Consider the following 14,263-nt stretch of genomic DNA (forward strand, 5'->3'; position numbering starts at 1 on the left):
GAGATAGCAAATTAATTACTGCCCTGAAGGATTTCTCCAGAATACATAGTAACAACCAGTCTAAATTCTTTCTGTGATAGTATAACACATTTTATGAATGGGTGACAGGCAGTTGCTGCAACATATCTTGATTCCAGTAAGGTTTGTGACATTTCTTGACATAAAGCTGTTGTAAGTATTATATGGATTTGATCCTAGAGTCTTCATTGGATAATCCAGTAATAGGTATAAATGGTTCACGTTCAAAATTGGCATATTGACTAGAAGTCTTCAAAAGGTCTGTCCTGGATCCAGTTTCCTTCAATACTTCCTTTATGATGTGTAAACAAAAGTAAGCTTCCTAGTTTTGCAGACGTGAAGCTTTAAAATGTGGTGTTAGACATAAGAATGGTATTGACAGGTTGAAGAATGAGTCTTAAACACAGGGTGGAAGACAGTTAGGGTACAGCATGTAACAGGAATAATCAAGTATATGTGAGAGGCTGGGGGAAACAACTGGGCAAGTTGTTACTAGAAACAGTGACTGAGGGAGCTGGGGCTGTTTAGTTTGAGAAAGAGGAGGCTGAGAGGAGACCTCATTGCTCTCTACAAATACATGAAAGGATGTTGTGGAGGGCTTGGTGCTGGTCTCTTGACACAGGTAATTAATTGTAGAACAAGAGGGGATGGCTGAAGCTGCAATTAGGTAGGTTTAGACTGGACATTAGAAAAACAAATTCATGGAAAGAGTGGTCAGGCTTTGGAATGTGCTGCCCACGGAGGTGGTTGAGTCACCAACCCTGGATGTGTTTAAAGGTGATTTGGATGTGGTGCTTGGGGATATGATTTAGTAGTAAACCTTGTAGAGAAGGTTATAGGTTGGACTTGGTGATCCTAAGGGTCTTTTCCAACCTGAATGTTTCTGTGATGCTGTGAAAATACTTGAAAATTATCTAGGGATATAAATTCTCTTAGGAAGGTTTGATCCATCCTCCTTTACCTTGCCAGGACTTCGAAAGGTCATCCCAGATCATAGAATTGTTTTGGTTGGAAAAGACCTTTAAAATCATTGAGTCCAATCATTATCTAACTCAACCAAGTCTGGTGATAAACCATGCCTCAAAACCATGTCTCTGCTTCTTTGGAACGCTTCCAGATACAGGTATTCAACCACTTCTCTGGGGAGCCTGTTCCAGTCTTTGAGAACCCTTCTAGTCAAGAAGATTCTTCTAATGTACAGTATAAATTTCCCCTGGTGCAACTTTAGGCGACTTCCTCTCATCCTATCACTTGTTACTAGGGAGAAGAGATCAACCCCCACCTGACTCCAGCCTCCTTTCATGGAATTGTAGAGACTAAAACCCCAGTTTCCTCAGCCATTCCTCACAAGACTTGTTCTTCAGATCCTTCATTAGCTTTGTTGCCCTTCCCTGGACCTGCACATACACTTCACTATCACTCTTGTAGTGAGAGCTCCAAATATAGAGCCCCAAGTGATTTTCATATACAATGGAAATCATTAATGTAATGCATCTGAACTTTTGGCATTCCAAAATTTTTTGTTTGTTTGTTTTTTGTGAGTTAATCATTATAGATATGACAGAGCCAAACAGGTTGGACTTGTTACAGGTTGGACTTGATGATCCTTGGGGTCTCTTCCAACCTTGGTTATACTGTGATACTGTGAACTCCTTATTTTTTTTTCTTGCCAATATCTGTACTTTTGAAAACGTCCAGTCCAACACTTGCTGTGAAACTGAGCAAAAATATTATTTAATTTACCTCAAGATGTACTTCTCCTTGCTTTCTTAATTTTGTGTGTTCTATCTTGCTTCAGGGTAGGACACAGTTTCTTACCTTGCAGGACAAGCTGGTGTCTGTTGCCTACATTCATTACACAAGCGTCCCCTTCTGTTCTGACATGTCATACATCACAGCTTCACTTGATTTTCTTTCTTCTTTTCCCTCTGGAGTGTTTTGCCTTGTTTACTTTTCATAAGTCCTTAACTGGAAGTGCTGTATATAAACTGTACTGATTCTTTTATTAACCTAACATATGTTAAGTTTCCAGTTATTGAAGCACCTAGGCGCTTTATTGATGTAGGAAAACATTAAGTGCAAATAAGAACTTTCATTCATCTGCTATGATTGGGTTACATTTTGTTAGTGACTTATTTTATCTCCTCATAATGAGTGATATTCATTTTGTTCCTACTGGAAGTTTTGGAAAGTGTACTAGAACATGTTAGAAACTTAACAATACATCCATGATGTGTTTCAAATAGTAATTTCAAGTTGATTATGCAATATTAAGGCAAAGTTGTGTAACAATTCAGAGATCTAATTCTACAAGAACATATCATCATGAGCTAGAGTGTATATAAACAAAATACATGAACTCTGGAAGATCATCATGACACAGACACTTGGTTAAGAGTGGTAAGTGTCAGCATAAAGAAAGCTCATAAATATGAGAGCTCAGATTTATATGGTGATTTGTTCAGATGTGTTTCTTTAGAGGTATATGTAACAGAAATTTCAGTATGTCCAAGTTTTGACTGTGCTGTAGATAATGTAGGAGCATGGCTTTTATGAACTGCTGGCTGAACTACTTTAGCATACCTACGTATTCTGCTGCTTCAAGTTAGATTCTGCTGAGAGATATGCAGGTGGCTTTTTAAATGGTGATTATTTCAGACAAGATTTAGACAATCTCTAGTGTAAATTTAAGTCTCTTCAAGAACTTCTGGCACACTGGCATGACACCATACTCTTCAAGGATATGGGAGTGGTGGGAAGGCAAACATGAAGGAGTGGGTGATGCATCCTGTTCCCATATGGCCACTCTTCATTGTGGAAATGACCTATTCGCCTGTTTCCTATGCTCTTCTGAAAAATAGAGATTTAATTCTCAAATATTGTTTTTTTACAGATCATACACATGGGATGGGTAAATGAGAGACTTGAAGGAACTGATTCATCTCAGCTCTACAAATCCAAATTTCTAGCACTGAAGGGTTCTTCCTTTTACATTTTCAGCACTCCACCGGTAAAACAATACTAACTTGTGACAGTTTCATTGTAAATGGAAACCTGTTTGTTATGTTTGTTTTCCTTACCAAGCGAAGTTGTTAGCTGAGATTTCAATAGCAGCTAAAAACATAAGATTCCATTGAATTTCAGTAAGCTTCAGAAGTTAAACCTCTTTCAAGGTCCTGTGAAAATATTTTCATACTTGAATAGTTCTAAGAATTCTAATGGTGTGGAAATGGTTTATTTTTAAATTTGTCCAGTTGTGTTTTCCCTGATGGTTGATTCGGCTCAATATTTCTTACCTTATTTATTCTAAGGTGTATTTTAGATGTAATGGGTTGGTAGTTACACTGTTTTCTTGAAGACAAGATATGTTATGTTTCACACTGTTAGTAGATAATTGCAGATCATGAGCACAGGCAAAGAATTGAACTACATTGTTGTTGGAATCCAATGCCAAATGTACAGTTTCCAGAAATTATGTCATCTTGCTTTCATAATGGATATAGCTAGGAAAAAGGATTCCAAGATGACTTCTCCCCAAACCCTGCTCCCACTCCCCCCCCAAAAAATAAATGAGAAGAATGAAATAGAAATGAGCTGTGAAATTCTAAAACATTGACCCATGCCTACCACATGGCATTGTTTTATCCTTCTGTTTTTTATCAAGAGAGCCTTTGCTTTAAACAAATCAAAAAGAGTAAAATGTGGAATTAGAATGCAGTTATTTCATTGTACAACTTCCTCGTGGTTTTGCTCAGAAAGTGATCAATCTACCAATTTCTTCAGCTGATCCAAAGCAAATCTGATTCTTGATATGCGTACTGTTTGCAAATCCTTTGGGAAATACATACTCTTCAAACCTTATTTATGAACCTCAGTGAGAAGAAATCAGTAACATTTTCTCTCTCTCACTAGATCAAAATTCTAATTCAAATTATTCCTGTTAATTTTGGGTTTTTTTAAATGGCCAACACTTATTATTTTTTAAATGATACAACAGAAAAGTCTTGTTTGGTTGGTTGGGTTTTTCCCCTCTAAATAATTATTCATTTATATGTTAAGTCAAGGAACTAAAATTTGATTAAATTACTACAATCCAATTAAAATGCAAAAAGAATACAAAGATTTAAAATAAATTAATAACACACTACATGCACATTTCTCCTTTATAAATTTTGATTATTATTTTCAGACCAGTTTTTGAACATTTTTGATATAATTAAAACTATCAATCTACATGATACTAATTGGAGCTAAATTACTTCATTTATCATGTTTGGCAGTCTGCAGAGAACAGAAAAATAAGAATGAATGTTTGGTAGGACTCAAACTGTGTTTCCTGTACATCTACTACACTCCGTTTCTTCACAATTGTTTTGTAGAAAGAGTAGCTTTAAAAACAACAACAACAACAAAACACAAACAAACAAAAAAAAACCCCAAAGAAACAAATAAAAACCCAAGGGGATCCCTTTGGTCATTGTGTTATGTCATCCCAATACTCAGATATACCAGTAAATCATAAAACCTGTTGACCAGTTTTCTTCCTGTTTAATCATTCCCCAGATGTTTTATGTCAGAGCTAAAAATTAAACCAGGAATTTGGCAGTTTTCAGCAACCACCCACCTGGAGAATTCAAACCTGGACCTAAAGCTGCATTTTGGAAACTGCTTATCAGTGTTCTGAGGGCACCTCAAGCCATGGCTGTCCCTGATCCCCTTTCCTGGGGTTCCCTTCATCCTTTCCACAACCTGGGACCCTATTGCAGCTGCCTCATGACTGTCAGCCTCTGCTTCAGCAATGCAGCAGGACCTATTTCCAGCTTCCCATAGCTCCATCCTACCCAGCCATGGCTTCCAAAGAGCCAAGTCTATCCACAGATCCATGTTCAGGACCAGCCTCTGCTCACCTCTTTCTCTAGGGAGTTAACTGGTGCCCAGAGCAAGGGCAACCGAAACAGTCCAAAAGGGATATTATGCACTGTAAAACATCATGTTCAACAATAAAAAACATGGACTTGTTCTTCAAAAGTAGTGATTGCTTGGAGGATGGCTGTGCATTGGTCTGCATAGAGCAGGCAGTGTCCAATCCCTTTTGCATCACTTCCCCCCACCCCACCCCCCCCACCCCTTTCTGTTGTGACTGTAGCTTGACTCAGAAGTTTTCTTTATTTTGGTATTTCTTTCCTCTTCCCTATACCACTGCAGGGGCACAGGGGGTTAGAATCGTTAAGTTTGGAAAAGACCTCTAACATCATGTCCAACCATCAACCCAACACCATTGTGCCCACTAAACCATGTGCCTAGGTGTTATGTGTACACAGGGCTATTTTTTAAACAACTCCAGGAACGGTCACTCCACCACCTCCCTGGGCAGCCTGTTCCAATGCTTGACCACTCTTTCAGGGTACCCTGCCCTGAAAGACTCTTCCCTGCCAGACTTCAGGGGAGGTCCCATGGCACTTGGGAAGCCACCTGTCCAGACTGTGCCCTGACACTGGTTCTTGGCCACATGTCCCAGCTCTGTATCTGGAAACACAGGTCCCCCTGCAAAGCCATGCATCAAGCTGTTTCACTTTTTTCTACTATGTTAAGTGAAACATTAAAGAATTGTTTTATAACAAAAGTACAGATATATTAACTTGCTTGATATAGACTTTTCATGAGTCTAATCTGGGTTTTTTTCAGAGATCTTTCTATGATGTGATTGCTGTTTGTATGCAGAGCTGATGTAGTGTATTGGTGTATCACTGTAGTTTGGACAGAGTAGATAACCTATAAGTCATGCAGTTATCTTTAGTTGTAATGACCTTACACACAACTGCTTCTAAAACCATCTGGTACAATTTCTACTCTTTATTTTGTTTCATTGTGTATAAAAAAACTATATGAATATAAATGCAGCTGCTAATTTTCATAAGAACAGAAAACAGTCACACATAGGCAAAAATAAAGAGAATTGTGTAAAATATGTATATTATAATATGAAAGAAATTACTATGACAAGTAATACTCTATTTATGCTCCGTTTCAACAATACCTCAGATGGTGTTTCCAAAAATGTGGAAGCTTCACCATGGAAGTAAATATCAATAATGGTGTGATTAACAGAAAACAGGCTTTCTGCATCCCTAAAGCGTTTGATCTGACTGAGTTTAAGAAATTTGCAGATTTCATTTGCTGCGTTTTAGATTGCTGCGTTAGAATTGTGGCACGTTTCTGAAAACTGCATATGTGTAAAACACCATTGAACAAATGGAAATGATTCTTATGTCAATGTGCAAGTAGTATTTTACTGCATTTTAAAAACATCTACATTCTCATCAGTTTTCAGATCTTCAAAAAGTTCTGAATTCATATCCTAGAAGAAATTTGGGAGACAGTATTGAAAATTTCATTCAAAACCCAACTATTTTTATGCCATTGAAAATTAAAACCAGGAATTTTAAAAATTGTATTTTTTAAAGGGATATGGTTTTTATGTAAGGGAGGATTGTACTGTTTGATTTTTCCTATCTTCCTCATAGTTCAATACAATTTTTTAATTTGAGTCTTTCAGTAACAGGATCTTTAGAGCCCTTGTGTTACCCTTAATTACGAACCTATCTTTTTCAAGGTAGTTAAAAGCAGTTCATATGAAAGCAGCTAAGCTATCACTGCATGTGCTGCTTATGGTTTTAAGAAAAGCAATAAATACAAGAATAATGTGAAAGTAGCAGAAGTAATTCCACCATTGAAAATGAATGCAGAGGGGAAAAGCTTGCATACTGAAATTAGCACTAGTAGTGCTTTGAATATTAGAAAGTACTGGTGTATAAGCTCTAAACACTTGCATTATAATTTACATTGTATGTAACATCAATGTAATATATTAGGAAATAGATGGAAATGAGCTGCAGGGCATAGACTTGACTATGGATGCTTTTGGTGAGCTTTACACACAAGTATTTATTGATTTCGTTCATGTATTTCCTAGGATCTGACTGCTTTTTAGTGTGTGCTTTATGCCATCAATTTTGGGTTGGTTTGATCATCTTTAGGCTTCAGTCTCAGCAGCATTTCTTAATTATTATTTCTTCTTTTTAATATTGTTCAACTTTGTTATTTTTTTTTAATTTGGACTTACCTTATTTCTTACCAGTGAAGAGGCCAGTGAAATGCATTGCTCTTAATCTAAAAGTGTTTAGTCTTTTGCCTAGACCTTTTTATACCCACTTCTAGGTAAATTGTCTGATTCTGTGTAATGGTCAGATAACACAGCATTTTCTGTATTCCAATCATCAGTATTATAGCCACTTTGATATATTTTTTTTTCCCTTAAATTTTGATCTTTAAATTTATTCTTTTTTTTTTTTAAACTATTTTTGGGAGGCCACTAGAGATTTCTGAAATCAGATTCAGAGTGTGTAGAAAGAGGATGTTATGTTCCTTTTGACTTCAGTGAATTTCAAAGTGTGATTCTCCTTTACATACACCCCATATTTACTTCTCATGTGTAGCTATAGAATCATTAAGGTTGGAAACAACCTCTAAGATCATCAAGTTTAAACAACAATCCAACACCACAATGACCAGTAAATCGTGTCCTGAAGTGCCATGTCTATGTGGTTTTTGAATGCCTTCAAGAATGGGGATTCAACCACCTCCCTGGGGAGCCTTTTATTAAAGAAGTTTCTTCTAATATCCAGACTAAACCTCATATGGTACAACTACAGCCATTTCCTCTCATCCCATCACTAGTCAATCCTTTAACACTGATCTCTGAGTTAGTCTTCTATGATTTTTATTTTATCATAACCATTTTATGATTACAGAATTCTCGTCTACAGCATAACTTTTTCTTTTTTTTTTCTTGTTTACTACATATATATGTCAAAATGAATTTAACTTTTTTTTTTCTAAGTTTTTTAAAAAAACTTAATGATTAGCACATACATTTGAAGCTAAGTATATTTGGATTATAAGCCTGAAGTGATGCTGAGATCATTTGTGCTAAGTAAATCTAGACTTGGCTAGTTTTATTTTCAGAAATCCACTGTAATGCCTCTTTTTTAAAACGTAAGGACCTTAATCTCACACTGAAGTGAAAAGAACTTATGCAACACTTATCACTTTCATAACTCTCCATACTTAAGACTCTTGTTATGGACTTAAAATTGTAGCTTTGGCTTCCTATTTTTCTGTCTTTGTTTTGTTATTTCTCTGATCAGATCTGTGTTACCTGTAAGTTTACAAATGTGTTATTTTACAAACTATTTTGAAAGATTAATATAGCCTGATATCTACAAACCTAGGCGTTTCATAAATCACAAAATGCATTTATTTAGCTGAGGAGTTGGACTTCCAAGATTAATAGTAGCATTCAGCCACTTTCAATCATAATTCTATGAATTTTGACACTATTTTAGATGCTTTGTCACAGCTGAATTCATATGAATGAAAAGTACATCTCATTAAGTGACTCATTCATTATGTACATTTTGTCAAATGCATTACTAAAAAGTACCTATCTTGTCATGATAAAATGATCCCAAGGAATTGCAATGTATAACATATCCTTGAGAGCAAATCCTTGGGGAAATAATAAGAAAAGGTGTTTGGGTTTTTTTATTGCCAAAGAAACATATTTCAGTATCACATTTATCTAAGTCACCTATCCTAGTTGTTAAATATGCAGTGATAGGTAAGTCTACAATAAACTGACACATCTCTTTGAGCAAATAAAGGATTATAATTTTTTTTGTGAAGTTTTCTGATTCTTTCCAGCTTTTTTCATTGATTAGAAGTATTTGACCATTTGTGATTTTCATTAATTTTTTTTTAAAGCAATGTAGTCTATAGCAATAGCATTTTAAATTTAGACACAGTGTGATAGTTCTGAGAAAATGATAAATAATATCAACTGGCTTTTTGGATCATAGAATCATAGAATTATTTTATCTGGAAAAGATCTCTAAGACCATCAAGTCCAATAATCAACCTAACACCACCATGGCCATTCAACCATATCCCTAAGTGCCATGTCCACATATTTCTTGAACACCTCCAGGGACAGTGACTCCTCCCTGAGCAACCTGTTCCAGTGCCTGACCACTCTTTCCATAAAGAAACATGTCATAATATCCAATCTAAACCTCCCCTGAGTATCTCTTTGTAGTATGTTGGGGTTTTTTTTCCTCCTCCTTAAAATCCATTTCAACCAGTCTTTGAAGTTTTCCTGATGCCCTTGTACACTGTGATATTCAGATTGGTTTACTCTTGGTAGCCTTCTCTGACATACGGAGTAAAAGAAAATCTTTGCTTTATATACATAGTGATAGAAATTTCTCTTCTAGATGTCTTCAATCATGTCTGCAATAGGAGAATCATCTCATGTCTTGCAGTTAAAGTTAGAGAAATTGTCACAAAGTACTGGGGTTTTTTTTCTTTTTTATTTTTTTTCCCCCTGCTTCTTTCTCAGTGCATTGATGTCTAAATTTAGCTGGGATGCTTTCAACATTAAGACGAAACAATTCAGGTAATTTTGGAAACACTGCTTTGATACACAGAGCTATGAGGGTTACTCGATAACGCTGTTAATCAGTTTCAAGTGCAGTGGGCATAAAAGTATGTAAGATTAGAAATAAATTAACACTATGTTCACATTACTCCTCCAACAGCACTCTGAAATAACACCAGTAGAAGTCTCATCAGTCTGCTCCTAAGCAGTGGAGTGATACAGATTTACACCATTTTATTACTGTTTTGCTTAATGTGGTAGAATTTATGAAAACATGAAAATTCAACTTAAAAATAAATTTTAAAAACCTCATGTTGATCTTCATGCAAAACTTCAGGAACAAAATCAATTATGATAGGTGAACCATGTGCTACTTTGAACATAGAAAAAGAATCTGTTACTGAATTTCATAGTTATTTCCTAGTGAATTTTCATCCATAGAAGCCAGGCGTTTCACAGCCAAACTTTGCTTTACCCAAACAATGTATTTTTTTCTACTTTCTTATTTTGTGGGTACATATGGACATACAGGAACAGCACAACTCTACATCTCCCCTTATATTTTAAATTATTCAAGTTAATATTAGAGTCACCAAAACACTTCTTTGGACGTGCTAGATGCTCTGAAGTTAAAATTTAGTGAAATTTTTCATATATCTATGCAGACATTCCTGAGCTTTCATCAAGAGGTATGATTTTGCTCAAAAATATACATATGTATCATACATTATATCATAGATACACATAAATTATTTTTCCTGTGTATGGATGTTGGGGTTTTGGCTTTGTTTTGGATTTTTTTCCTTGAACTACATAAGCTAGGTACTGATTTTAAAAGAAAACAGATGATCACGCTATATCATGAAATGAATGTTAGGAAAAAATGTCAAATATAATTCTGTCAAGTTTTATCAACCTGTCATGTCAACCAGATTAAATACTGTAATCCAAAGGAAAAAAAATAGGCTTTTTAATATTCATCATTAAGCACACAGCTGACATTTTGCAGTACATAGTCCTTTTCAGTTTTTGGCATAAATAATAAGATAGTAGAGTCATAGAATGCATTGCATTGGAAGGGACCTTTAAATGTCATGTAGTCCAGCCTCTCTGCAGTAGGCAGGGACATTGAGGTGGTGGTCATCATCATTGGAGGTGTTTAGGAGGAGCCTTGATAGGGTGCTTGGTTGCATGGTTTAGTTGATTAGGTGGTGTTGGATGATAAGTTGGACACGATGATCTTGAAGGTCTCTTCCAATCTGGTCTGGTCTATTCTATTCTATCTTATCTCCAACTCGATCAGGTTGATTAGAGCCCCATGAAGCCTGACCTTGAATGTCTCCAGGGATAGGGCCTCCACCATCTCCCTGGGCAACCTGTTCCAGTGTCCCACCACCCTCAGAATAAAGAACTTCTTCCTGATGTCTAACCTAGACCTACCTTTCTCTAGCGTAAAACCATTGTCACTCATCCTATTGCTTCATGCCCTTGTAAACAGTCCCTCCACACTATGGATGCCTTTGAGTGTGCAAGGTCAAACCTGAGTTCAGGGACATACATAGAATACATAGAATAAACCAGGTTGGAAGAGACTTTCAAGATCATCGCATCCAACCCATCAACCAATCCAACACCACCTAAACAACTAACCCATGGCACCAAGCACCCCATCAAGTCTCCTCCTGAAAACCTCCAATGATGGCGACTCCACCACCTCCCCAGGCAGCCCATTCCAATGGGCAATCACTCTCTCTGTATAGAACTTCTTCCTAACATCCAACCTAAACCTCCCCTGGCGCAGCCTGAGACTCTGTCCTCATGTTCTGGTACTGGTTGCCTGGGAGAAGAGACCAACCTCTGCCTCACTACAACCCCCCTTCAGGTAGTTGTAGAGAGCAATAAGGTCACCCCTGAGTCTCCTCTTCTCCAGACATTTGACAGTTTGACTATTTGACACTATCTTTTCTAAATACTGGATTCTAAATGAAGTACTGTGCCTATATCTAGAGCATCCAATAGAATAATTGTGCATGAAATCTTTCTAATTTTTGTCATCTCTCCATGACTTTAGAATAAAAAATGGTTGGGTTTTTAAAATATTTTCTTTTGATGTTATAGGTAAGCACTCTAGACTGGGTACGAGCTGAAAAAATCTACAACCTCTGTGAGGTTCTATTTAAAATTCACAAGGTAAGTTTCCTAATGATTACAAGGATGCTATTTAGTAAACAAAGCTTTTCTTTTCTTTTTAATAAGCTGAAGTTAACCACAACTAAGAGTAGCTAACCTCAAAATAGTCCATCTGTTGTTAAAAAAATCCTATTTGTAATTGATAGTGCATTGGCTTTGCAAGTGTAAGAGAATATGGAAAAAAAGATTAATAGAATCATTTTGGTTGGAAGAGACCTTTGAGATTATTGAGTCCAACTAATGTTGAATTCTGCAAGTGATTAAGTTCTAAGTGAACAAGTTGCTAAAATGCTTCCATAGAGAAGAAAATATTTGGTGTTAGACCTGGTTGTATGAAGTATGGGTGAAACACACAGCTTAGCATAGTGAAGCTGGATATTGTTTGTTCTTAAGTCGGATTTTAAAGTGAATGGAGATGAAGAATGCTTTCACTGTAGCTCCTAATCTGCATGAAGATACTTTAATCAGTACTTAGAAGTATAAAACTATGTCCTCATCATGTGTAATTTGCAAATATTATAGTAGGTTTTATCATACAAGGGGCAATATGATGCATTTATGTGCCATGGGATTCTTTGGGTGTTTTTTTCCACAACCTAAAAATTGTGTCAGGCTTGGTTTCATTTTTTTTAGCTTGTCCCAAGCAAAGATTTTGGGAACAACATTAGCACTCTGTTTAACTAAATGACTGTCAGAAATTATTTTCTAAGAAGCTGCATCAGGTAGATTAATTTGGTTGTCTACTGTCTATTCAAAAACCACTTGGCAGGTGAGGTAAGGCTGGGTGAGAGCCTGCTTGCCTGAAAGAGTAAAAAGAAACATATTACCGGGGGGGGGGAGGAGGCAAACCCCTCTCATTCCACCCCACACAAATGTCCAAACAAAAGCCCCACAGACAAATAAGTTGAAAAAATTAGTCTTTTCAGATGAAATGCTGCTTCACTGAAAAACTGCACATCAACTCTAGTTCTTACTAACTGCTGTCTTCTCTGCTGTTCCTCCTTTAACTATTTTACTAATGTTGAGTAGAAGAAAGTTTGTGGCTCTGTTACCTGTATAGATTCTGACTTAACATTGGAGTGAAGGAGAACTGCTTGGCTTTTGGGTTTAGATTTGGGATGGGGCTATATTTTTTTCTGCTTTAATTGTTACTACCAATTTGAAGCTCAGTCGTTTCTTGAATATTCTGGTAATTTCAAGGATGATCTATCCCTACAGTAAATTTTGATGCTTGTTTGTTAAGAAAAAGAAGTGGAAATAAACTATCCCAAGATTCAACTCTTTAATGTTCTTGACATTTTGGTAAATTAATGCTTAATTACCAGTCTTCATGAATACATTAGCTAAAGTGCAAAGGCTCAGATTCAACTCTTTCAACTCTTTTCTGTTGATTCTTTGGTATAAATGACAATAAGCAAAATGAGCGAATTGAAAAAGCTAGGCAAAAAATCTTGGGATTCAGGTTTCTGTGTTGCAGACTGAATGGTGGAGTTAATGTTGTAAAAACTTCCCTTTGGGGAGAGTGTTGGTAAGGATTTTCAGAACCTAGTTAGAACTAGTGCAAAGCTGTGATGGAGAGTGCTGTTATGTCTTCTCATTAAAGATGGGTTTTAAGGAGAGGTGAGCTTGCTACCTACTTGTAAACATCTCATCTATGTTTATTGCAACACAAGTTAATAGTGGAAAATAAGGATCTAATATGGAAATTACATTTTAAGACAAAATGTTGGGTTTTTTTCTTTCTATACATACATAAAAGTAGCCATTTGCATAGAATCATAGGACTGTTTTTTGTTGAAAAAGACATTTAAGAACATGGAGTCCAACCATTACCTGTATCAAGTCTGTGATTTGCATACACAAACATACATGTTCAGATATGTCAGTTACTATATATGTATGTACTGTATAGAGAGAAATATAGATAGATAGATATAAATGTACTTGAATATTCAGAGACATGTAGTGGTAGCAAGCAGATGATAGAAAATGTAATCTCTTAACATGGTTTTTCTTTCTATACCTTGCCTCATATTCCATATTTTCTGGAACTGTTACTGAAAATCGGTGATTTTCAGGGGTGATGATATTAGAAGCACTTTTAAAAGCAACCCATATTTAAAAAAAAAATATTTTCTTTCATTGCCTGGTGTTTTCACACATGGCATTTTCATACATCACAATTTCATATACAGAGTAAAAAATATTAATATAGCTGTCTGCAAGCCAGGATGAGCATCACTGGGTCTTGAAGCAGATGTAGATGGCAATACTTGTCACTCCTGCACACCAGATTATATGCAGTTATTTTGCTCAAATTCCTTTTCAACAGTCTAGGAAGCACTGTAATATGACTTTGAATTTCCTCAAGGCTGTTCTCTCCTCAGGTAGCTGAATGGCCATTTTTGACAACACAGTGCTTTGTACTCTGGTGGTATTATGTGCAGCTTCTGAGGTACCCCACAGAACAATACCCATAAGTTTACCAGACCAAATATGGTTAACTTGCATAAGATTAAATTTCCAGTTTATGATATTCAGTAATGCACCAGCACAAGC

General features: G+C 36.2%; 1 protein-coding gene across 1 annotated transcript in view; it reads left to right on the plus strand.

Moving 5' to 3' along the window:
* SNTG2 (syntrophin gamma 2) overlaps nt 1-14,263 on the plus strand; it is a 190,879-nt gene that overhangs the window by 153,783 nt on the left and 22,833 nt on the right. Inside the window, exons 12-13 of the mRNA XM_054178651.1 lie at nt 2,912-3,028; nt 11,633-11,704. Coding sequence (XP_054034626.1) covers nt 2,912-3,028; nt 11,633-11,704 — 189 coding nt within the window. The remainder of the gene's footprint in view (nt 1-2,911; nt 3,029-11,632; nt 11,705-14,263) is intronic.

This window comes from Dryobates pubescens, chromosome 3, assembly GCF_014839835.1.
Source record: "Dryobates pubescens isolate bDryPub1 chromosome 3, bDryPub1.pri, whole genome shotgun sequence".
NCBI classification, from domain to species: domain Eukaryota; kingdom Metazoa; phylum Chordata; class Aves; order Piciformes; family Picidae; genus Dryobates; species Dryobates pubescens.